The following is a 25429-nucleotide window of genomic DNA, read 5'->3' on the forward strand; positions in this document are numbered from 1 at the left end:
CGCCACTGGTAGGACGAGTTATGCTTATGGGGACGTGTAGTGGCTCGACCTGGAGAAGGGCTGGTGCTGGCTCCAGGGCAGGCCCTTTTTTAGAAGCGGTGTGCATCACCGCTGAGACCTCCTTTGATAGTTGTACTACAAACAAACAGGCAAATCAACCAATCCTTCAGATATCACTCAGGCAGAAAAACAATTACAGGGCTCAGGTTTCCAGCATCAACCTCACCCTGGCGCTTTAGAGAGCCTTGAAACCAGCCACTGCTTAACTCTGCATCCATTTGCAGGTCTCTCTGAAATTTCCAAACGCTGTAGAGGTATTTATCCAGTGCAACAGCGCACCAATACGGAGGAAACTCAGCAGCCCTGGCAATGCCTGATCTAAGGCAGTGGGGAGATGCGGCACACAAACCTCGGCATGTGGCAGCCTGACCTTGCCCAAACAACCACATGCTGCAGGATCCTGTTTGGGACAGACAGAGCAAGACAGGAGAGATGTTTAGGCTAAGTCTTCGGTATTTAGCTGATGGAATTTAACCCCGCTGGTTCTGATTATGGCTCAAGAAGTTCAGTTTCCATCCCAGACCACCAGTTTTGCCCACTTAAGAGCAGTCGGTATCACCTCTGACCCCCCGGCAAGCTTTATTGCTGCAGCCAGCAAGGAAGCAGTTGCATCGGCTGCCTTGTAAACCTCAGAGCCACGGAGGGCTGGTGCAGGCAAATAAAAGCCTCACAGATGCCCTCAGCCCCCACGCGCTCCCTGGGGTCCCCCAGGGCCACCCAGCATCACCGGCTCCATTGCAGGGTCCCCTGTGGGTGTGTGGGAGAGGGAAAGGGCCATGGACAGCCAGAGCGATGCCACTCAGTCGTGTGGTGGCTGGTCCATGGGCAAGGCTCCTGCAGGGACAGGGCATCCCCATGGGAGTAGGGACAACCCTCACTGGCACTGGGCTGGGGTGGCTTTTCCTTGCAGTGGCTTTGGATCAGCCGTGAGTTGGTGCAGTGCCATTCTCTGCCCTGCAAGCACTTAGACGGCAGCCACAAGCAAGCTTTCCTATGTGACTGCTGCCCCGAGGGATGTCACAGTACTCCTCCCCCATCCCTTGGCTGAATTACCAACACCCAACAGAGGTGGGAGGGGAGCTAACCCCAGAAGTAGCACACCCTTTCCCCACTTTGGGGGTCCCCCACTTCCTGGCCTTGTTTGCAGCCTCATCTGGTGCGTATGGGCAATGGTGGGGAGCAGCCCCATTCCATTGAGTCTATGTCCCCACTGCCTGATGGGCTGGGGACTGGGAAGGTGGCCCCATGTGGTCCCCATTCCCACCAGGGTCTCTCTTCCTCATCCTGAGCCCACTCACTTGCTCGCCACCATCCCAGCTCCTTCTCTCCTTGGAGCCTCTCCCAGGCACGTGTGGTCCCAGAGGCTGTCCCCGCTCACCAGGTCCCCAGCTCCACAGCCTGTCCCGGGGTGCTCAGCTTGGGGATTTCTCCTGCTGGCTTCGGTCTTCCCCGAGGATGCCACAGCCAGCATCCACCCCACTCCTGGCACAAAAGCCAGCATCAGCTTCCCTGGGATCCTGTCTTCTGGCACCTCTTCCTCCACACCCAGATGTTCCCAGCTGTGTCTGCTCCTCCTGCTGTGGCCTGGGGGTCAGGGACCAACTGGTAGCACCTTGGCTCCCATGTCCTTAGCCCTGGCGGCAATGCTGCTGGGGATCTTCCTCCAGACAAGGAATGAAAACCTCCAGGAGTTTTCCTGTTTCTGTATGGTGAGCCAAGGCTCGGGATTTGTTTTGGAAACTCTCCCAGGGGAGGCTTTTTGGCTTAAATTTTTTCTTTTTTCTTTTTTTTTCCCCCCCCCCCCCCCCCTCTCCTTAGAAGGATGAGGTATGCCTGGTTTGGGGTCCACAAACCTGCATGGGGTGGTTTTGGGTTTCTCTCAGGACGGTGAGTGAAGTTTATGAGGACAGAATCACATGCCCAGGCTGGCTTGCAGTTCCCTCCAAGGTGACACAGTGCCATACACAGCCAGCATCCTCCAGGAGAGCTGAAACCCACATTGCTAAAATGCGCAATAAGCAAATGTGCAGGTGTTTAAATTAGGAAAAGTTAGCCTTCCAGGTTTCCCCATGCCTTGTAAAGCACCACAAAAAGGGCACCCACCCGTGGTTCACCCTTTCCAGGCTGCCCCTGGAGACGGTGTCTGGTGTTAAACACCGTGTGCCCCCCAGCACCCAGTGCTGCCCTAAACAGGGTGTGAGAGCCCCGATGTGCTGCAGCAGCCATCCCCACCTCGCTGAGGCAAGGAAGCTGCATCTCTCCCCATTTGAGAGCCAGGGGTTGGAGGCACTCTGAGGTGTTTGGGGAAGGAGGCAGACCTGGCAGCTGGTACCTGAAGGGACTCGGGACCCCAGAGACCCCTCAGGATGCTGTCAGTGCCAGGGCTGTGCCTTCCATGGCTTGCCAGGAGGAAGGCTGTTTTGGCAGAAGGGATGGGAGGGGTGGCTTTTCAGGGGGGGAAAAAAAAAAAAAAAAAAAAAAAAGGACAATTTAGGCTGAGCTGGAGTCCCCCACCTCCAAACCACTGCATGCACACAACAGGGACAAGCAGGGGCACAGCTGGACCCGGGGATGCTCTCCCGAGGGACACAACGCCAACGCTGATACTCGAGACACTTCAAACAGCACTGGCCAAAGCCCCGCAGAGCAGACTGTTGGCAGGGCTGCTGGCGCCGTCCCCAGACAGGCTCCTCGGGTCCGAGGAGGCCTGTGAGCGTTCGCCTCTATTTACATTACCAGGAATGCACAAAACAGGGGGGCACAGGCTTGGAGTTAGAGGGGGGGGGTATTGGGTGATTGTTCCCAGGATCCCCTTGTCAAAAACCCTCCCTGCTCTGTTAGTGTCTCTTGATATATGGCTTGCATTAGGGGATGAAAGTGAGGCATAGCTTGGGGTTTTGGCACGACAAACCCCATTAAACTCTCTCTGGGAAAATGAGTCCAAAAAGCATTTTGGGGGGTTGAGTCACTAACGGAGCTGTGAGCAGCATTTACCCACACCTCCGCCAGCCCGGCTTGAAAACCCAGCCAGGGCAGCAAGGGGAGGGTGCTCTGGGGTGCTAGCAAGCAGCTACAGCACCCTGCTTCATCTGCCACCCCCAGCACCCATCATCCCACTGGGGACCGGGGAGTGCTGCCAGAAGCAGGGCAGCTGGCCCAGCCCTCCCAGGGCTGTTGGTCCAGCACCCAGGTGCCCCTCTGACAGCTGAAAATTTGGGGCTGGGTGGAAGAGTTGCAGGGTTAGGGATCTTCCCTGCTCTCCCAAAGTTGTTTTCAGGGAGGGGACAGGACCCTTCCACATGGCTGCCTGATCTGTGGCTCACCCCACACTCTTCTCCCTGGGATGGGCAGCGGGATGCACTCTGCTGGCACCGCACATCTCTGGCTGCTTTTAATTCCCTCAGCGACAGTGGGGCAAACCAGGGGGGACCCAGCTTGGCCCCACTGGGGAGTACTGGGGTCATCAACCCTTTGCTGCTCAGAGTTCAGGTGGAGCAGGAGTGAGCCATGACAGGGGAGGGCAATGGGAGCCCTTGTGGCCTAAGCTGCTGCGTAAACCCTCTTCTGCCTCCCCAGAAGCCAGGGGAGCAAAGCCAGGCAGGGAGGAGGGAGGGTCAGCAGAGCTCTGAGCCCCCTGGCCTCTTTGCCTGTTGTTCCCAGCCCGGGGAGGGGGGCAGGCAGCACAGCCACCTGCCTGCACCTCCCAGCCCCACAAAGGCCACTCTGCAGGTGATCTGCTCGAGGGCAAAAGGGGAGGGGGCTGCTGAGAACTTTCCATCACCCGGTGAAGGAGCAGGAAAATCCTTGCAGAGGCTGAGGCAGGAGTCAAAGCAGCAGAGGTGACTGAGCATAGGGGAAAGGAAAATTGCTCCCTGACTGGAGAAGGCAGTCCTCTCCAAACCCAGCCCCTTTCACCCTCCATTCCGAGCTGAACTGGGCTTGCTGCTCTCTGTGATGAGAAGCCACATGAATCCTTACGGGCCAGTTGTGCAGCAGCTAGAACATGCCTGACCACAGATACAAGAGCAAAGCGATAGGAAGGGTGGGAAGAGGGCTAGCGAGGACCTTGTTTGCCTGCCCACCTCCCACCCAGCTGCCCCCATGCCATACTGCACTTGTCCCCGGTTTCCCCAAAAAGGGACCAGTAATTTGCTGGGGACCAAGGGCAATGGGCAAAGGCAGAGCAGGGTGTGAGGCAGAGCAGCAGCCACTGTGGTGAGCATCACAAAAGCCTCTGGCTGCTGCCTGCGTTGGGCTCCTGAGGACCCGTCCCAGGGGAAAGACTGGGGATCCCGGCCACAGGACATCAAACCCCAACTTCCCTGGCCTGCCATCCCTGTCCGGTGCCACTGCTCGGGGCACCCTCTGCATCCCCCGGCAGAGTGACGCCGCACAGATGCCCATGGCACGCTCTGCCTGGGCCCTGAAGGGGAAGGGGCGGCCGTCAGAAATGAGAAGCGAGGCCCTGGAAGATGTCCAGCTCTCTTTTAATTAACCTGAACAAGCCAGAGCTTAAGTTTCCGAGCCAAGCCGAAGTTTCCCTGTTAGGAAAAGCCTGCAGTACCTGGCAGTAATTTAATAACTCTCATTTTGAGCTCTCTAATAGCAGTGCCATGGAACGGCTCCAAACCCACTGGTCTCTCTGCCTTTCCGCAATCAAGTTACCTTTATTGCTTTATAGCAATATTAACAGAGATACCAGTGTTAATGCCTCACCTCAAACTCAGCTGGCAGGGCCCTGGCACAGCCGAGAGGAAACCTGGCGGCACGTGGTGAGGCTGGCCTGACTGGCTCGCGGCACGCACCCCAGCACCCAGCCCTCAGCCCGGCGAACACGCCGCTGCGCTTCAGCCCCGGCGTTGAGCACGTGGCAGGGTGAGCTGTCACCCCTGGGATGGGGACCAGCTCAGCAGTACCCTGGGATGCCTGCTCTTGGGAATGTTTGGCTGGGTGGTGTACACAGTCACTCTGGGATCAAGCCCTTTTCAGGGTGACACTTGCACTGTTGCAGGGGTACAGGTTCCAGCCCTTTCCCAGACACCACAGCAGCTGCCAGGATCCATGGAGGATGTGGCAGGAGCCCCCTGGCACCCCTACTTCAGCAGGCCCATCTCCTGCAGCACAGCAGGAGCTCAGGTGCCCTTGTGGCAGGGACAGACTGCCTGCTCCTACTCCTTGCAGGGCTGCAGTTACCTTGCTTGTACTAACCTAGAGGAGGGGCCCGCAGCTTGAGGTGCTTCAGAAGTGCTTCTTCCTCCTCCCCCAGGGAGGGCAGGATGCCTTTCACCCTTCGAACCCACAAGAAGGAGAGAAACAGGTAGGAAACAAGTCTTTCTTTCACTTCCAGCCCAAACCTTGCTGCTCTGCAAGGAAATCACACAGCTGGCGGCATGTGAACTGTTTATAGGAGCCCCCCGCCCCCCCATCACTCTCAGGTGTCCCTCCATGGGGTTATCCCTGGCTTTGATCTCCCCCAGCTGACCCCTGTTACCCAGTGGCTGATGCTTTAGAGCTCTCCTAGCACCCCCAGCTCTGCTGCAGGTTTGCAACAGAACCTGTGTGCTCTGAGAGCGTGTTTGGAGGGCGTGCTGCCTCCTTGATGGCTGGGCATCGCAAGGAAACCTTGTCCTAAAACACAGCCCTGACTGGGGGTACCACAAATCTCATGGGGTGGCCGCCCTGCCCTCTCTGCTCTCTCCAGTGTTCAGGGGGGATGCTAGCTAGCCCAGGTGGGAAGGGACAGGTTTGTCATCACTGCCGTGAGTACCAGGCTGCAGTGAGGAGGAGGAAGGGCTGAGGAGGCAGCCAGCATGTGGTATCTTGGCTCTCCAAAACTTTGTGGTGCCATGAGTGGAGCAGGGTGCTGGCACAAGGAAGTCATGCATGCCCTGGCCCCGCTGTGGTGGTGGCAGCACCATGTCCCTGTGGAGAGCAGGATGGTGTAAAAACCCCTGGCTGCTGCTGGTTGCGGGCTTGGGAGCTGACAAAGCAGCACTGTTCTGGTTTATGGGATTGGAAACAGCTGCCTGTGGGACACAGACAACCTGACATGGCAGGGACAGGACAGGCTGCCCAGGGGGACAGGCTGACACAAAGCATGCCCTTCTGAGGGTCACCAAACCCTACTGGTCCCCACTGGTTTCAGCTGGGAGCCAGGCTGGGGCAGCAGCAGCTCCTGGGACTGGCCAGGGTTTCCTTGAGCATCTCCCAGCTTGGGTGGGAAGTTTTTCCCCAAGGCAGGGGAGCGGAGCTGAGTGTCAGTCTGCATGTGAAGCCGCTGCTAATACCTTCTTTGCTATTTTTAGCTCAGCAGCCTCGTGCTGTTGGTTTCAGTGTATTTTTTTTTTTCTCCCAGTAAATTCCAAATCTTTTCCCTCTTTCACCTTCTATTCCGGGATGCTGCCTGCACCATTCAGCTTTGATCTGCACTGATGCCAAGTGTGTTTTGAAACTCTATGTATAGCACATCCCTTGAATTTCTCTTATCTACCAAAGCAGTAATATCCTCAAAGAGCTCTAGCAGGCTGGTTAAAAAACCTGACATCGCACGGCTCAGTCCACACCAGCTACTCCTCAGCCTGGTTCCCAGGCATCCTCCCCTCCAGAGCCCTCCACAGGCTTGTGACCCAGGCTGCGCTTTGCTGCTGGTGTTTCGAAGTTGCTGTCAATCTTATTTTACAGCTCAGAGACTGAAAAGGGCAGCTAGGAGCAAAGAGGGCCAATATTTCCTTTTTTTCTCTCCCTCCCCCCCATCTCAATGCCTGAATGTAGCCTCGAATTTTGCATCTGTAAAATGATTGCAGATAAAAATAATAGTATTTGGGACTTCAAAATAACCAGTTTACCAATGTAGGCAGGTAACCAGACAGCCAAACACAGTTGTTTGCAACTTGCAGCGGATTGCAAGGGCAAAGATCTGAAAGCTGCTTTTAAATCTGTCCCCAAAATGTCTAGTGCGTTGTATACAAATACTGTAACAAATTAATGTCAGATGCTACCCTTGGTATAATTAGGCAGGATTTAGTGTGGCAGAGCCAGCAAATTGCTACAATTTACGTGAAGCCCCTACCCAGCAGTCTGCACCCACCGCTGGTTCATCACCACTGAAAATTCATTCGTCAGTTGGAGGCTGCCGGGGGTGAGCAGCCCCCACCAAATTGGCTCAGTCCTTCATGTCACTCTCCTGGGGGAAAACTGGGGGCTTTGCACTGCTTGGCCCCAAATCTGGTCCCTGGATGGGGCACTGACGCCAGCTCCTTGGGATGCCCTTTGGGCTGTGGATATCGGTGGGAACCAGCAGTGCTAATAAACTCTACATGGCCCATGAAAGACATGTGCAGCATCCAGAGCCAGAGCACTAGGAAGCACCAATCTTGTTAGTAAATCTTTTTCCTACTTTCCCCAACACACAGTATGAATTAAAAAGAGAAAAAAATAAAAGAAGTCCTCATTCCCTAGTTCTCATTAAGAGATAAAACCAATCTGGCCTAACTAAACCAAGCTCTGGCAGCGGTGGGCGCGAGTGGTGCGGGTCTGCTCCAAAGTGGAACCAGCCCCCAGCCCCACGCTTCAGGAAACGTCTCATCCAGCGAACCTCATATTTTTCCCACAAACTCCCCTCAAGCTGTAAAGCACATCTGGATAATTTTAGGCAGAAGGGGATTTTCCCAGAAAGTTGGAGGGGGAGGGTGGGGGAGGCGAGGGGCTGGTTATATTTGGAAACCTCTTTTAAGCACGGAGACCCCGTCGCGGCTGCAGCACCGTGGGGTGATGCTAAGCGGTGCAGTGTGGCGACGAGGACGGCTGTTGCTCTGGCATGGAGAAATGTCTCTGGCAGCAGCTTGGGGCCACAGGTGGGTTTTGCTCCTTGCAGCTGAATACAGGGGTGTGCTGTTGCTTGGCTTCCCTCGGCTGCCCTGGGGTGAAGCAGGGACCCAGTTAAATCCTCCGGAGATTTGCTCCAGCAGCTGCAGGGCAGCTCCGGACATGACATTGCCCAAAAGCAATGGAAAGGCAAAAAAAAAAAAGCCATTTTCAAAAGACAAAGCGCCCTGAAGGCCTCGGGGCCCAGCCAAGCGTTGCTCAGAGGGGCCGGCGTTGAGGGTAAGAGGAGGCAGCTCATCAAGGTCTTATTAGCACGGGAACTGCCGAGTGCAAATTAACGCGCCCAACTCCGGCTCGTCCCAGCCGTACGGCGAGCACCGCGTACGCAGCCACACTGAGCAGTTTAATCAACTCAGAAAGCAATTTGTTCTCTCTCTGTTTATAACCTTGACAAGCTAGCGGGTTATTTTTAAGCACACGGGCAAAGGCAAAGGCAATTCCCAGCTGGGTGGCAGCCGGCAGGCAAGCCACAGCGCCAGGCAGGTGAGCAGCCCCCTGCCAGCCCTGCCACCACGGTCCAGCCTTGGGCAGGCTGCCTGGCACTGCGCGGGCAACGCCCTGCCCCAAGATCCAACCCCTCCATCTCTGTACAGCCAGGTCAGGGGCATGCTGCTGCGGGCACGGTCCTTTGCCCTGGGGCAACACGATGCCCTGATGCCATTGCCCTGGGGACATGCCTCGCCCCGATTTCTCTGTGTTGTGCTCTGGAGAAGGTCAGAGGAGCTGAGCCGGGCTCAGGGCTCTGTAACTGAGTAAGAACAACCCAGGCACAATGTTTCCCTGGAGGGCAGGCGAGTAATTGAGGGGAACCATGTTGTAGTGACATTGCTTGCCCTGCCTAATCCCTTCCCCCTGGAGAAGGCTGTCCCTGGGAAGGGAGGATGGAGGAGATGGTGCTGTGGATGGCAGAGCCCCTCTCTGCCACCCTGGCTCTCCCCCTGTGGCATGTACCCCACTGCCCAGCCCACTCCTTCACCTCTTGCAGCCGATCTCCCAGTGAAGGAGGACAGATGTTTTGCCAGGCACCGTGCCTGCTGTGCAGCATGCCCAAGGTCACCCAGGCACTGATGTTGGAGCACCAGCCCAGCTTTTGGCCAGGGCAGGTCCCGCCCTCCTGGCTGCAGCATCCCTCCTCTCTGCTGCAGCGCTGGCCAGGTTTGCCCTGCAGAACCTTGTTCTTTCCAGAAGCCAACTGGACCGCTGTGGTGGGAGAAGGGGGACCTGGAAACCCAAGAGTAGGTGCAGCTGCCCCTAATATGCTCCCTGTCCTTGGGGTGCTGGGCCATGTTTGCTTTGGCTTGCTGCTGACCCATCAACAGCTCAGATATGCTGGTGTTAACATGATTAGCATTAAATTGGTTAAAGCTTTCCCAGTAAGCAAGACCCACAGGGTACTAAGGCCACCTCCCTGCCATGACCACTCCAGTCCCCTTGGCCCCAGAGGTGCTGGATACTCCTGAGGACGACGCTCCTGTGCAGTTCCCTCTTAGCTGGGAGCTGGAGAGGACCTAGGGAGAAGGAATTCTGTCCCAGCAATGGTATGGTTCAGTGCCTGCACTTCCAGCTGGTTTAAAGCAGTGCCCAAGTTTATAGAGAATTAGCCAGACTAAGGAATGCTATTTTTCTTTATTAGGTTAAAGGGTAAGCAAATACAATCAATCTTGTCATGTATCACAAGATGTCAGCAACTTCCCACCTCAGCCAGAAAATTACTGGCTCCTAAGTGGATTGTGGAATTACATTCATAACCACAGAAAACAAATATGTACACGTATAGTTTAATGAAAACGCTGAAGGTCGTTACATCACATCATTATCACAAATAGGTTACTTCTGAGCTAATGTGATCAGCAACCAAACCCAGGCCATGGAGGAACCCCCACCTGGAGGAAGATGCAGCCCACGCAAAGAGGAGGTGGTATTGGTGAAGGGATCTGCAAGGGACAGAGCTGGCAAACACACCATGAACCCCTGCCTGGGCTGGTGCCCACGGCGAGCTGCTGCCCCAGCCCTGCCCCAGCCGGCCAGCCACGACGCAGCGCTCTGCCTCGTGTTTTAGCGGTGTGGCCATCTTGCGTTGTCCCTGCTCTGGCTCACTATGGCTTCTTCATTTAACAGCTTCCTAATTCAATTGCTCTTGTCCCCATCCTTCCCTTGCTGTAGGCTGCTGCAGATAACCTTGCTGAGCGCCTTTCGCCTTTCGGAGATTTACCAGCGGGAGGGAGCCCATTAACTGATCTAAGCTTCAGAGTCGCTAATTGAAGCTAATGAATTAACTAAGCGGGTGTTGATTTCCAATCTGAACCTTTAAGAAGAGGGACAGGACCTCCTCTCCCCTCTGCCCCATCTCCTTCATCCCACCGTGGTCTCCTGCCCTGATAGTGCAGGATGCTCCCCACTCCACTTGCTCGGTTCTCAGTCACACCTGGCTTGGGGCCAGCCAGGAGCGAGGCGAGAGAAGAGCCCTTTTGAGCTGGGAAAACAAAAATAATCATTGTAATAACGGATGGTAAGACCCCAAGCTGCTGCCAAGATCACGAGCTGCTCGGAGAGCCTGAAGAGCAGTGAGGCTGTAAGTCAGCTGGCAAGCACAGGGCTGCCTGCCGTGGTGGCAGGGCAAAGGGCCCGGGATGCAGAGAGACGAGGAGGAGCGTGGGCTGAAGGCTTTCCTGCCTGGCAGGATAAGGGATGTGACCCAGCAGGGTCAGTCTCACTGTGGGCAGTGTGCCACGAAGGAAGCTGTGTGTGCCAGCTGCAGCGGGCCAGAGGGCTGCTTCTGCCCTGTGCTTGACCCAGCTTTAACCCTGCTCTCCCCAAGGTCAGTGACACAAGGGTGGCCGAGTGACGGTTCATCCAGTACCAGGGTGATTGCATTGCCAAACATAAACTGCTGCTCTCCTTGCTCAGCAAGGGACAGGAACAAATCACCCCTTTGTCAGCACCGGGCTGGTGCTTTTGCAGCCCCAGGGCCCCAGCTCTGCTTGTCCACATGTCAAAGACAAAACTAAAAGCAAAAATGTTAGGTGATACTCAGCAAGGTCCCCCGGACTGCAGGCAGCAGGAGGAGGGGGTCACCCAGGCAAGCTCTGCTGTCCTAGGGAGGGGACGTGGCAGGGTTTTCCCACCCCAGAGCAGTGGCTCCTCCAAGAGGTGCAGGGCCGGTGACAATGGTGACGCTGCCCCATGCCACTGTATCATCGTGGATGAGCTGGCTGGTGCCACAGTGGAACAGGATCAAGCCTTACCCCAGAGATGCTTGTGGACAGGTGGTCTTGGATACGTGTCCTTCCTGGAGATGATCTGCACACAAAGCTGGCAATGCCTGTCCCCATCCCACCCACAGAGCCACGCTGCAAGGTCTCCATCACCCTTGTCACCCAGCAGGCAGGGACTGTGTTTCCCAGCCCTCAGACAGCAGCGTTTCCCCAGCATTTACTCTCCAAACCTGCCAAGGGGGCCCAGCTGCCACCCCAGGGGTCATGCAGGCAGCCTGAGCCCTGCCTGGCAGAGCCACGGCTGCACTTCAAATCCCCACCAATGCCCAGACCGTGGTGACAGGTACCATAAAACACATCCACATGAGCAGGCACGCGGCACTGCCGAGGACTGCCTTGCTGGCTGGCTGCCTTCTCCAGAGAGCATTTTGCCTGATTCAGAAAGTGACCGCGGTTGCCCTGCCTGCCCAAGGCTCCTCCGGCAGAGCTGGGAGCTCTGGCGCTGTCCCAGAGAATTGTAGGAAAGCCGCGGCAGCTCAGAGCTGTGGAAGTGGCACCGCGTTACTGAGGTCACACAACTTGCTGCTTGCCCAGCTGATGTGGGCTGGCAGTGGCCGCACACATGCTGATGCTCACCAGGACCCACAGCAGGATGCTGTCCCTGTTCCCTGCCCAGCGCTTGCCTGCACCACCCGCTGCCTGTCAGTCACTGACGGCTTGAGTGTGCTAAACCCAGGGGCAGGCGTGCAAGGCAGTGGCACGCAGCACAGCAGGCACATCAGACAGAGTGCCAGGGGAAGCTGGATCACCAGCAGGCACAGGCACATGCAAAGTGCAGCCCCTTACAGCCGGCAGCACATGCAGACCCCTAGCCTCAAGCCAGACTCTTCCACCTGAACCCAGGGCTTTCAGCCGAACCCAAATACCCTTTAAAAAAAAAAACCCAAACCAACAAAGAATCAGTGTGGCTTTGTCATCAGGGCACAGGGATGCACATGTGCACAAGGACTGTGGTGGGCTCGCTGCAGCAGCACCGCAGGCACCCCACATTTGCAGCTGCGGCACGCTGCCTCTGTGCAGGGGCGGGCAGCCTGAGTCCGCCCTGATTTATCTCCCCTCCAAATTGTGAATGAACGAACTTTCTCCCAGAATAAATAACAATTGCTCAAAAGTTATTTTAGGGCTGGTCTCGGTCGCTGGAGTTTCCGCGCCTGCCGAGGCCCATCACATTGTTTTCTGCTGCTTTCCTTGGCACAGCCCCAATTCAGGGTTCAGAAGTTATTACTATAAAAGTCAAATTGCTTTTGAGGGGGGGAGGCTGGGGGAGGCAGGGTTGAGGGAGAGTGAGGGGATGGGATTCTTGGAAAGTCTCCAGCCAGGGATAATTGGAGCTGTGCAGGGTTGGACCAGTCCCCGCCGTGCTCAGGGGAGCCTTTCACCTGGCCCATGGCCAGTGGGAGCTGGGGTGAGGAGACCTGGGGTGTTGCAGGCGCATCCCACCAGCAAGATGGGTGCTGCCAGGGCTTAGTGTGCTGGATGGGTCTTGGGGGCTCCAGGCTTGGTCCCTGCCATCTTCTGGAGAGCCCCTGCCCATCCTCCTCCTTGTGGCCCCTTCAACCTGCCCTCACCCTGCTTCCATTTAATGCTGGTTATTTCCCCATCTACAGCACTAATTACTTTCCTGTCTTGGCACTGAAGACGGCCTTAAGCCCTGAGGCATTAACATTTTATTTCCCTTCTAAAACTTCCTCTTTCAGTGTTTGCCACCACAACTCTTGGTAAATTTTTGCTGTCCCTAAAAATAAATGTCCTGCCTCTTCACACCAGGCACCACACTTGGTTGCAGTAAAGCTGGTGATGAGATGCCAGTCCCTGTCCTGCACCAGCAGCTTCTCCCTCCATCCTTCAGGTCTGTTTCCCACCTCTCTGCAGCCGGGGCTTGCCCTGAACCTTCCCCAGTGCAGCGGGGCAGGAGCAGCTCATGGGTGTGGGACCTCGGTGGGGATGAGGGCACAGGCCACCTCTGTGGCCTTGTGGCATTGTGCCCTGGCTGCTGTGTCTCATAGCCTTCAACCTAAATTTAATGCTTTTTTTTCCTTTTTAAAATGATTTTCATGAAATGATCACGCTGATGTGTCCATGCAACCTCATTAGGATTCAGTTTGCTCTCTGTCTCCCCCCAGGCTGCTTTATTTTTGTTATTTCCATTATTTAAGGCTGACCTTACAGCAATGACCAGCATTATCCTGGCAGATGAGGCCCCTGCTTTGCCAACCCCTCTGATCTGCACCCCAGAGTCCTGCCCTGGGGCTCCCCACTGCCACCCTGAAACTGGCACCTCAAATCCACCACTACACATGGTGCTGGGGAATCACTGCGAACACCCCTCAGCCAGGACTCCCAGGCTGGGAGCAGGCAGAAACACAGCCAGGAGATAAGATGTGGCTCAGCTTTGATATGTGCAGCTCGTACGCCTGGAGCAAAATCATCAAACACGGGTATCTGCTCGATGAGACGGCTGTTGGGCACCATCGGGCAGCGAGGCTTTGGGGGGACAGGGAGCAGCAACAGGAGGTTACCTGGCAGCAGGACGTGGCAGCAGATGTGACCTGCAGAGGGGACACCTTCATGGCATCACCACGAAAGCCTGGCGCTGCTCTCGGCACTGCTTCTGATGCTTTGGTCCCGCTGGTGCTCCAGCCCAGCTCAGCTGCCCTGGCATGGCACAGGGCACATCCCCAAGCCCTTCCCTGCCCCATCGCCTGCCAGGGTGATGGGATGCTGTGCTACCTGTGATGGTCAGCGTGAGCAAATATAAAAGCATTAACTGAGTATAAAGAAGAAAAATGTGAGGAAAAGAGAGCAAGCAAGGTGAATCCCAGCTGGGCAGCTGGGGGACAGGCAGGGCACCCTGCCCTACACACCCTTGGTGTGTGGGTACCCCGGGCTGGGGCTGTGAGGCTGCTGTTCCACACCTGCAGCCACCTTGTGCCAGTGCCCGGGCATGGCTGCTGGTGAAAGGCCCGGCTCCTTGCAGCTTAAAGCCAGCAGAACGCATCCCTGGGGCCACATCCAGCCAGGCTGGTGGGCGAGGTGGGCTCAGGGCTCCTCCGGACACTTTTTCCACCTAACCCTTCCTTTTAATCCCCATGTGAGCCCCTACCACCCCGGCAGCCCCTCCGCCACCCCTCTCCCACAATAGTTGTCCACCAGGCGTAGCCGGTTCCTTCCCTAATGGATCTGGCAGCTGCTCCCTGTGCTGAGCTGCGTTTTGGTTTCCCCAAGCTGAGGTTTACTTGCACAGTCTACTGCAAAACGAGAGCTGGGGCCAGGCAGCAGTGATGCTCCCCTTGCCCCAGAGCAGCTCCCCTGCTGCTGGGTCATCCCCCCCGTACCCTCGCAGGCAGTCACCAGCGTGCTGGGGCGGGGGACGCGGGGGGAAGGAAGAAATAGAGTCTCAGGAATCAGATTATGAACTGAGTAATATCACATGCGGAAGAGCCTGTGGGGAAGGGGCTTCCAGGGCTATTTTTGCCCAACAAAAGTTGCAATTAATTTGCAAAGGAAGTCGCTCAGCATTAAGAAACCCTCTGGGCAGAGCCCCGACCCAGGGATGCACGTCACATTATTTTCTCGTTTAAAAACCATCGCGCTGGTGAAGGGGGCTGCTCCCCCTGGGCTGGCACTGACGCAGAGCTGGGGGGGCTGGGGAAGGGGGGAGCTGGCTCCGGAGGGGCAGGCGTGTTTGGAGAGAGAGAGGGAGCTGAAATTAACCTTGGAAAGCATTCAAATTAGGCTGTGTAATAGGAGACCCACTTCTCTGGGTAAATTTGTTAGGATTAGGGCTCACTGAGCTGTTGAGGAGAATTCGGCGTGGCTCAGAGCCAGGGCGAAATGAAGCTCCTGGCTTGGTCGGCTGCGGGGAAGTCCAGGCTAATGGGCTTTGGTTCAAACTTTGATAGGAAAAAAATCCAGGAACAAAGGCACTAATTCTTCCAAAAGCCCCAAAATCTCAGTTTATACATTTCTGTTTATGTTCATTCATAATAGATATACACAGCTGTTCTTATCATTCATATTCAAATTCCACATGCATCTTTAGCAGTTATTACTCCCTCAACATGAAAAAAAAAAAAAAAAAAAAAAAAGCCCCCATTATAGGTGCACCATGTGGTAGAATAAAAAAGCCCCAAAACCGACCTGCCCTGGGTTGTGAATTCTCCCAGCATCTATGTCTGAGCTCAGGTTGTTGCACTGGGGACCACCTGGGCTGGACATTTAGGGACTTATTTGAGGCTCTTTGTTATCTACCATGGACCCATCTGCTGAGCTGCCCCTGCCTGGGTAGCGAGGTGGCTGGTTCAGGTTCACTGCTGCTCCTGGCACCTGCCAGTGAGGGCACAGCTTTCCCCAGGGATGCTCTGCAAACTGGAGAGGAGTGGATGAACCTGACTTGCTCCCTAGGGCTGGGGCAGCTGTGCTCACGTTGCCCTGGGCAAACAGAAGGAAACAGGAAACTTTTCCAAATTCAGTGGTTTTCAGCTAAAAAATATAAAAATAATTGTGGTTTTGTTTCATTCAGTCTTTTCTTTTAAAAAAGTTTCTGTGTCTCACATTCTGGAGGATCTTTCCTTGCTTCCTTTAAAACTTACCCCTGGACTCCAGGCCAAGGAACAAAAAAAAGACATTTAAATCTGGATATCTCACAGAATATTTGTATCTTTAAACCTTTCTTCTTGATCCCTGAAGGTTGCTCCTACAGACAAATCTAGTGCTGTTGAGTAAAGCTCATTAATAAGAGCTAGCTGCTAGAATGAGCAACAGGGACACAGACCGCCCAGATACTTACAGTGTTGTCACTAGGTTTCAGAGTTAATCCCACTGAGAAGTTCCCCTCTTAACTCCGAGCTGTTGTTGTGCATATCCAGCCGGGGCTAGAAATGCTGCTATTGATTCTTAGGATTATTAGGGATGGCTGAGACTCCATCCCTCTGCCAGTGGACATGCAATGGTACCTCACTGTGGAGAGCAGGATCAGCAGTAGTGGGACTGGGCTGCTGTACCAGTCCCTGACCCTCCTCCTCCTCCTCCTCCTCCTCCTCCCCTCTGCACAGTGTGCGGGCGAGACGCAGGCTCTGCCATCCTGTGGCACAGACGAGGTCTGTCGCAGACGGCTCTCACCCAGGTCCCAGGGACAGGAGGGGGGTGACATGTCCTGTGGAGCAGCCTGCCGCTGCCGTATTTACATTCCAGCATAAATTGGCTTCCCCTCTCGTCTCTCACGTGTTCTGTCCCCATCCCCTCCTGCTGCGCATTCCCCCAGCTGCTGCAGCCCCTCCGTCTGGTTGAAATATCCTTTAATCAGGAGCTCATGTCTTCCAGCCACAGCAGAAGGGGAGCATCAGCCTGGGGACAGGGGACAACTTAAGCACGCCCAGCCAGGGCCCCCCATGCTGTACCTCAGCATGGTCCTCAGTTCCCCGGGGGGTGCACAGGGTGGTACCAGCATGTGGCCCCTGCTCGCCCTCAGCCCAAAGCCATGTCATCTCTGGCACTCAGGGCACAGTTTTAGCATCTGACCAGGATCTGTTTGGGTGCCTAAGAGACGTGAAGGGAGGTGTCATGCTGAGGCCGAAGGACCCCCACCCCCTGAGCTGCAGGAGAGGGGCCAGAGGAGTGGAAAGCAGGCTCACCCAGCCATCTTTTATTTAATGAACAAACACACAAAGACCTGGAAGCAATAAATCCAGAGCTTGGACTACAAAACCAAACACTCTGCAGCTCCCCCTTGGAACGGGGGGGGGGGGGGGGGAGCGAGAGGGAGAGGATGGCCACAAAACTAGCTGTGGAGCACATACATCGTGTCCCCTCTTGCAGCCACCCCGATAGAGGGACTGCCTGCTGAGCAACCTGGATGCTTTAAAGGGGTCCAGTCAGGGTGCTCTGGCCAAAAAAAAAGCAGCCCCAAAAAGCTGGCTGCACTAGTTCTTTTGGGCTGTTAGTCACCATACCTGAAGGATACACAGAGCATCCTTGGAAGCAGCCTGGATTGGCAGGTCCCAGGAAGAGCAGCCATCCCTCGGCCTCCTGGGAGCAGTGAGAGCAGAGCCCAGGGGTGCAGGGGGAGGACGAATACCCTCAAGGTCTATAGCATTGCCCACACCCCATGCTTGGGGTGCCAGCCGTGCAGGCAGCCAGAGCCTCCTCAGGGGCCGTGGGCCATGCATGGTGTGCCAGCGGGGTGTCTGGCTGCTGCCCCGACACGAGGCTGCCCCGGGGGTGCAGCTGTGGGATGGGGCTTGCCCAAGCCGCTCTGCCAGGCAGGGCCCTGCCTGCACGGGGGCACCCAGCCAGGCATCCCCTGGTCTGGGTGCTGCCTGCCCGCGGGTGCAGAGCGGCATGGGGTGGCCAGGGCGACTCCCCACCTCCCAGTGCCCTGCAGAGAAACAACCAGAGGCTGCCAGACCCCACTGCTGCAGGCTCCTGTCAGGTCTCCCCAGCCTGGCTCTCTCCCTCCTGCTGCCAGATCCCACTTCCCCACTCCCTGCCTTGCACCAGGAGCCAAATTTTCATGTTGCTGCGCTGGCCCTGCAGGGACCCTCGGGCTCACCGCTGCCTTCCCGCGCAGTGCAGCCCATGCAGCTGCAAAGATGAGTGCGCACTCAGGCCATTGGGATTGCCCCCAAGCCAACACAGCTCACCTCAGAAAGCCCTGGTCCCTCTCGGGAGGGGACATTCCACCTCAGAGCCTTGGAGAGTCCTGCTCACAGCGAGTGGAGATTCAGGCAGGAGGATGAGGATGGAGAGGTGACAGCATGACCAATGGACAACACAAGCCATGAATGGGATCCTCAGCCAGACTCCCACCTCCCCATGGCCACCCTGCAGTAGTACCAGCTTTCCCCACGTCCCTGCCAGATGCGAGGCCAAGCTGGGTGCCCACCAGCCTCCCTCCCCAGGACCCCGCTCACCTGGCTGCCAGCCTGCCCAGGGACCCGGGCATCTCCCCTCGCAGCTAGGGAAGCTGCAGCAGTGTCGGAGCTGCCTTCTCCTTCCAGCGCTCGGGCAAACTGCTATTTGTGAAACAAAGGTGAAAACATCAAATCAAATGGATGAGTCAGAGAAGTTCAAAAAAGGGGAGCGCGGGGAGGTGGGGGAAGCAGGATCTCCATCTCCCCTCCCACCTGCCAGCAGGCAGGGGAGCAGGCAGCACACCTCGCCTGTTGGGCAGCCCATCACCGCTTCAAAGCGGGCGCAGATAGGATCTAGCAGCCAGAGACAGCGCGAGCAAGCGCTTAGCGGAACGGAGATGGCTCCCGATAAGCCAACGTGTGAACTCCCAGGTTTAAATTAACTAATGACTTCAGATGCTGCCGATAGTCTGCAGGGGATGGGGAGGAGTGATTTATGGGGGAAGATTAAGCAGACTAATTAGGCCAGCCTCACCACTTACGAGTTTTCCAGGCGGGCTGGGGGCTGTGCCAGGAAGACCCACTGTGCCCCAGCCTTGTGGGAAGGGATGGGGAGCAAGCCCAGCTGCAGGCACCCCGGCATCCTCCTTACCCAGGAGCACGGGGTCCTGCCATGCACTTGCCTGCAGCTGCCCACTGCTGGGTGCAAACATGGGATGCTCATGGGCTCTCTCCTGCTGTGTGAGCTGCACCTCCCCAGCCAGCTGGGGGTGGGGGGGCCCAGGCCTCTGCTCAGCCCACACTGGGCTGCTTTATGGCCACTGTAAATTACAGCCCTGCTTCCTACCTGAGCTAAACGCCTCTCATCTCCTAGGCTCTTTCTTACCAGCGGATAATTTTTATTGTTCCTAGACAACAGTCTGCTGCTGTTAAAACATGAAGCCAGGGCATGTGCGTGGCTTGGCTCTGCCCTGTGCTGACCCGCTGGTGGGGGCATGGGGAGGGATGTGCCCACCACCCATCCGCCCCTCGCTGCTCCCTGCAGCCACCATGCCCCAGGCACTGCATGGGCCAGGCAGCACAGCTGCCAGGTCTCTGGGAGGGAGTACAAGGTCAACAGGACTCATACCAAGGCTCTTCCAAATCCCAGTTATATACATTCCAAGAAGCAGTGATTTCCAGTGGCTGGGGAAGTGCTGAGCTCAGCCCCACATTGCACTGACTCACTGCTCTCACGTGTAACAAGTTGCCATAGTCTCAGCCAGGAGAGCTTTTTATCACGTTATGGGAAAGCACTTGCAGTTTCCTTTTCCAGGAGCCCTGGATATAATAAAAAGGCCTCCTCAGGCTTCAAAGCGGGAGGATTTTCATTGCTTCCCGGGCCGAGAACAAAGCACTATTGAGCATGGCCAACAGTTGTTGTCTCTGTCCCTTGATGTGCATCAAGCATCCCATCCCCAGGGCTCAGCGGCGGCATGGAGGGTTGGGTTCATAGGAATGGAGACGGGTTCATCCTGCCCTTGTCCTGGACTGGGAGCACAGTGAGATGGATTTTCCCCTCTTGAATCAGCCAGGCTTCACTATGAGGTGCCGGGGTGGCCATGGGCAAGGCAAGAGGAGCACTGGTGGCCTGCCCCAGGGGCTGGCGTCACCTCCCCACCCACCCACTCAATACCTGTGAGACAACAGGTCACTGCTGCAGTGAGTAATGCTGTTTTCAGCAAGCATTGTATGCCTGACTCTGTAAATAACACAGTTAAAAGTACCATGAAACCAGCTGTTTTCATGTTAAAATGGAAATTTAATAGTGACAAGCAGAAGCCGCAGGGGATGCAGCTTGGGCTTCCTCCAGGAGCCCACAGGAGCCGCAGCTTAACGCTGGGGCATGAACTCTCCGTCCTGCTCAAAGCTCAGCCCTGGCATGGTGCTCACCTGGAGCCGTGCAGGAAAGTGTGGGGGCTTCCTGCCCCTCGCCCCAGGGCACCCGTAGGGAGCCAGAGCCCTGCTTTCAGCCTGCTGCCTCTGGCACCATGATATGCTGGGGACAAACAGGCAGTCGGGGATGTTTCCCAGACCCCTTTGGAAAAACAGTAGCTCCTTGTCACTGCTATCAGTGCGAGCATCCCAGGCCCTTCCCCTGCCCACAGCTGGGTCTGGGATGGGATGCCTGGAGCCCTTTGTCACCAGCACAGGGGGACTGGCTGGTGAGTGCTCTGCCTGGCATGGTGCCACCAGTCCTGTCACTGGAAATGGGGTTTTGGGGGAAGGAACTGCTGCTGTACCCGTGGCTCCTTCTCCCCCTCATGCAACACAAAGAACCGGGCTGAGCGGGGCTATGGTGCTCCCACGAGCCTCCGCTTGCTCCCCACATCCTCTACCGCCAGCCCACACTCCAGTCCCACTGCCTCCCCCCAGTTCCCTGTGAAACAAAAAGCCCTCCCGTTTGTGTGGAGCCAGAGGCAGGAAAATTCATTTGGAAAGAAAAAAATTAAAAAAGAAAAAAAGGAATAAAAAAATCAGAGGAAATAGTCTGCACCACTAATGCCGCACCGCTGCGGCCACCCGTGACCTGCTCGAGCAACATGCAATGTCATTAGCAAGCAATTACTCACTGCACAATATTTTTATTTCCCCAAACCATTAATGAATTATTTAGGCATCTCTAGGAGTTACATGGAGGATGATCAACCGCTGCTTATCCTGAGCTGTTGGCGTGGGCTGCCTCAGTGCCTGGTGGGGAGCCGCTTTTGGGAAAAGCATCCCCATCCCCGTGATGCTCTGTGTGCCCGAGCACAGCACTGGCATTGTAAAGCTCACTGCCTCACTGCCAGCAGGGCAAAATAACTCTGGCTTTCCCTGCAAAGGCTATCTAACCAAGAGTAGGAGCTTTTTTCCAGAGCTGGAAGAGTGAAGTTCACCTGCTCCGCCTCCCCCAGCCCTTTCCTCCCCCTTCCTCCACCTCCCTTCGACGTGCTCCAGGCACCTGCCTGGTGCCAAAACCATTGAGAAATTCGGCACTGATTTGTAACGCGTGAAGGTAATCCACTGCTGGAACAAATCGCCGCATCAAGTCACAAGCTAACCTTGGCTATCTGCTAATGAACACAGGGCTGCGACGTCTAAAAGCTGCGGAGAAAGCCTGGGCTTTGGCTAGCTGGCGGGCAGCCAACTGACAGAGCGAGCTCTGGCTGCTGCTGACTGCAGCCATGGAACTCCACCGGGGTATCACCGATCCCTGACAAAGCAGTCCCCACCAGCACACGCATGGGCTTGAAGTGTCTCACCAGCTCAGCCCAGCTTGCTGAAGCAAGGCACCCCTCAGTATCCTGTACTAGGGCTAACGGGTGTGAGCTGAAGGCTCCTGAACCCAGACAAGCCCTGGGCAAAGAGGTTTTCCCACCTACTCCAAGAAGCATCTTTAATCCTGCAGATGAATGCAGTGAACACAGAGCAACGTGGTGGTAAAGGCATTCACTAAAAAAACTTTAGAAGGACGTGAGTCCTTTCATAAAATCACCCTTCCCTGTTGGAAGAGCACATGGTGAGGAAGGACTGCTGGGAAATGCTCCGGTGCCGAGCGCAGGACCTCTGGCTTGCCCGGTGCCCAGCTGCTGAAGGACACGGGAGCTAAAGGGAGAACTGGGGAGCTGGTGCTGCAGCATGGGGAGGCTGCAGGGCCCTCTGCTCCGGAGCTAAGGAAGAAGGCTGTGTTTTAAAGCCAAAATTCTTAGTAAGGGAAGGGAAGCCCTGCTCCTGGCTCTCCCTTTCCTATTGGTACCGCTGGCAGGTTGCTGGTGCCAGGGGGAGATGCTGGCCACGTGGAATGACAGAGGAGCTCCTGGGCATTTCAGCTCATCCATAAAACCTCCCCAACCCTCCCTCTCTTGCTACTCCCTGTGCTCTCACACCAAGTGTACAGCCTCCACTGCAGACCTGTCTTTGGGCTTGTGCTGGCCGGGCTGCAGGCTGCACGGGGGCCCTGGTGGGAGTCAGCCTCACCAGCCACCATGGAGCAGCCCCCTCACCCTGGCAAGGCCAGTATCCTTCCTGGCAGCCCCTAGCACGCTTGGCCACAGGTCTCTTCCAACACTTTGCCCTCCCCCCTTGCCACAGCTCAGTTCCCTGTGTGGCTTCAATTGCCAGGGAAAGCTCCCACTGCCCCTGGCCCCTGCCTGGTGGGGTGAAACTCCTGCTTACTTGCGACCGATTGCAAAATCCCTCTTGGACCTGGGGACCATCACCACATCTCCCGCTTCCAGCTCCTGAATAACGTCCAAATCCTCTTGCTCACAGCTGCCTGGTGTCTCCACCACCCCCATCCCAGCCTGCCCAGTTTGTGATATCCCCAGCCCACCTGGTCAGCTGGCAGTGCCTCCTTCTGTCCCAATCCCCATGGGGACACATAGTCTATTCCGAGACAAAAATTTTCCTCTTTGGGGGCCTTTTCTGTGTTCCCTGCCCCAGGGCAGCCCCTGTGACCACTCCACCAGCCCTGCAGCCCCTTGGTCCAGCAGTGGCAGCATCAGCAGGGTGAGCTCCATGCCCAGGGGCACCCCAGCACCCGATGAGCCTGGCATACTCCTAGCCCAAGGCACCCAGTGAGCCTTCTGTCTTATGAATTACTTCCCCTGTGCCAAGGGGTGGGGCAGAAAGTGCTGAGGGATGTGGGTAAGGATGGAACAGCGACCTGTGCAAGCCCAAGCCTAGGTACCAGTGCCTGGGTGCTCAGCCACTGTGATTTCCAGGGGCTTGTCCCTTCCCTAGGGAAAACACTCAACCCACTTTGGCTGCTGCTGAATTCGGTGGAGCGCCTCGCCTGGGCTCAGTGGTTTGGGCAATTAGACCTTTTCCACAACGCACAGCTTCCCCCTCGCTGGTCCTTCTGATGTCTCAGTGATGAAAGCAGAGATGAGACCCGGAGGGAGGGACCCCCCGTAAGTAAGAGGGAGTTCGCAGACACCACCACATCTCCAGCTTCCCCTCCTTCATCCCCAGCCCCGCTGTGCATTATGTGGCTCTCGCCTGCAGTGGGGCCTCAAACCAGAGAAACACTCGCTTTTTTGTCAGGGCTGGTCTCCTCATGTTTATTTCCCTTTGCCGCGTGAGCAATTTCCCCTTCCCACACAGGGAGTGTCGGCCCGTAATCGTATCAAACGCGGCCGTGGGGATGGGGCCAGCCCTACCCCGCGCCAGCAGAACCAGGCAGGGACGAGCGCCCGTGCGGCCGTATCTCATCTGCCGGCATGCAGCACGCCGCCGCGCCTGCAGGAAACATATGTCACTGGTTAAACAGATCGTGAAAGCTTCAATCACTTCCTTATGGTGGAGCTGGGCTGAATTCATACCAACAGCCAGCATCTCCTGCGCCCTTTCCCGTGAGTGGGATCGGCCCTCGCCCCCGTGGGGTGCTCCCCTTGCCCCATAGAGATGGGGCAACACCATGGGGAGCTATGAAACACTATCCAGAAAGACAAACGGTTTCTTGTCAGCACCTTGTTACCTACCCAGGATGCTCCCCTCCACCTGCAAACTTGCTCCACAGTGAGCTCAGGGATAGAGAAAGCCTCTCCCAGATGCACAGTCCACCTCCAGGCTCCCTCCAGCAAATAAAGCCCAGAGCCTCATGCACAGCTGCTGTGGTCAGGGCACCCTGTGCCTGCTGGCAGCATGCAGCCAGAGTCCAGTAACAGCCTTGCTGGTCCCCAACCCCTTGCTGTCCTCTGGGGTGGCCTTGCAGGAGCTTGGCACGTTTCGTGGGCACAGGCTGTGCATGGAGGAAGGGACCCCCCAGTTCTGCTCATCCCCGAGAAGCTTTATGTAAAGCTTTCTCAGAGTGTCTCCCAGGGATCAGCATCTCCTGGAGCAATCTGCTCCAGAGGGACGTTAATCACACATTCTCTTTCGCTACACTGATGGGGTTATAAAGCTCCCAGTGCCAATAAAGCAGGCGGCCATGGCTGCCCCCCTCCCTGCCCCACAGCAGGGGTCTGGGGCTGCCCAGCCAGGATGCCTGCCCAGGCGGATCCCTCTTTCCGCAGACACAGGTAGGTGTCAGTGAGACAATGCATCATCGCAATGTCTCCGCCATTACACTCAGCTTTCTCCCGTGGGCTGGAAGTTGCTTTTTTTGGAAGAAAGGCAAACAGGAAAGCTCACGTGGGCTTGGTGATGAGACTAGCGGCTGCTGTCATCGGAGCCCAGCAGCAGGGAGAAGCTGGTGGGCCAGGCCAGCCTGGCTGTGGGTGCAGTTGCAATGGCAGACCACATGCCAAAGAGCTCCCCTGGTTTCTCTGCTGCCAGCCTGCCTTGCCCAGGGGTGCCTCCTGCCTCCCCACAGCCTCTGGCCACCTCTGTGGCACAACTCCCCTGGGACAGAGGGGAGCGCTTGACAATAACATCCTCCTCCTATGCCTGAAACAACAGCCCAAATCCCAGGCCTTTCCTAGGATTGTATTTCGGTGAAATCCCCACACCATCACAGAAGACCACAGCAAGACAACAGTGTTATTTCTGCAAACACCCACAGATCCCTGCCCGCTCCAGGCACTGGAGACGAGGGCGTGCAGGCTGTGCCATGTCTGCACGGCTCCCACCTCCCCAGGCTTTGCTCACCAAGGCATCACCTCCTGTAACAGCCAGTTTGCTTGCTTGTGCCTCCCTGCTCAGAAGCAGCATCAGCCCCAGCACCACACTGCCAAGAGCACCTGCTCGTCGGCTCCGGCTCCTCACTGCAGGATTGTGTTGGTTTTGCCATCGGGCTCTCCTTCCATTTCTTCTCTGCACAGCCATTTTCCTTAGCTTCTCCTCCATGGAAGCCAGCTGGATCGTCCCTTCTGCTTGCAAAGGACAAAGACCAAACCCCTGCTTGGTCTCACCAGTGTGATCTGCCCAGGTGCCTCTGCCCCAGGACTGTGCACTGTGTTAGCAGCCCTGGTTCTGTTGGTATTGGCAAATCCGATCCCAGCCGGAGCAGTGCCTCCTGCCAGCTCATTAATGAAGGGAGTACATAACAAACACCTCCCTCCCCTCCCCTGCAAGCTGCCTCTGGGATGCTCTCCTTGCTTGGTCGCTTTCTAACGCATGCGGCAGCGAGTCAGTCCCTGCATGGCCATAGCCTCGTGCGAACGATGGGAGCCACCACAGCTCTGCCAGTTCCCACACGTGCCCCAGGGAAGAGGTAGGATGGCTCTTCCACTCCCGCACACCCCTCCTGGATCCCAAAATCCATGGGGTGAGGTTTGCCTCCCACCCACATCTGCTGCTTTGCTGGTGGCCAAGCGAGCGCTGCAGAAACTGGGGCAGCAGTGTCCAGCCCACAGCTGGCTGTGTCCCCAGAGCAGCTGCCTTCCCCAGCAGGAA

The 25429-nt window shown here is 56.5% G+C and overlaps 1 protein-coding gene across 1 annotated transcript in view; it reads right to left on the reverse strand.

Moving 5' to 3' along the window:
- Positions 1-17995: 17995 nt before the first annotated feature.
- The window catches only part of SENP5 (SUMO specific peptidase 5), a 125199-nt gene continuing 117765 nt past the window's right edge, over positions 17996-25429 (reverse strand). Inside the window, exon 10 of the mRNA XM_055724103.1 lies at positions 17996-18232. Coding sequence (XP_055580078.1) covers positions 18011-18232 — 222 coding nt within the window. The 3' untranslated portion in view covers positions 17996-18010. The remainder of the gene's footprint in view (positions 18233-25429) is intronic.

Source organism: Falco cherrug, chromosome 11, assembly GCF_023634085.1.
Source record: "Falco cherrug isolate bFalChe1 chromosome 11, bFalChe1.pri, whole genome shotgun sequence".
In the NCBI taxonomy this organism is placed as follows: Eukaryota; Metazoa; Chordata; class Aves; order Falconiformes; family Falconidae; genus Falco; species Falco cherrug.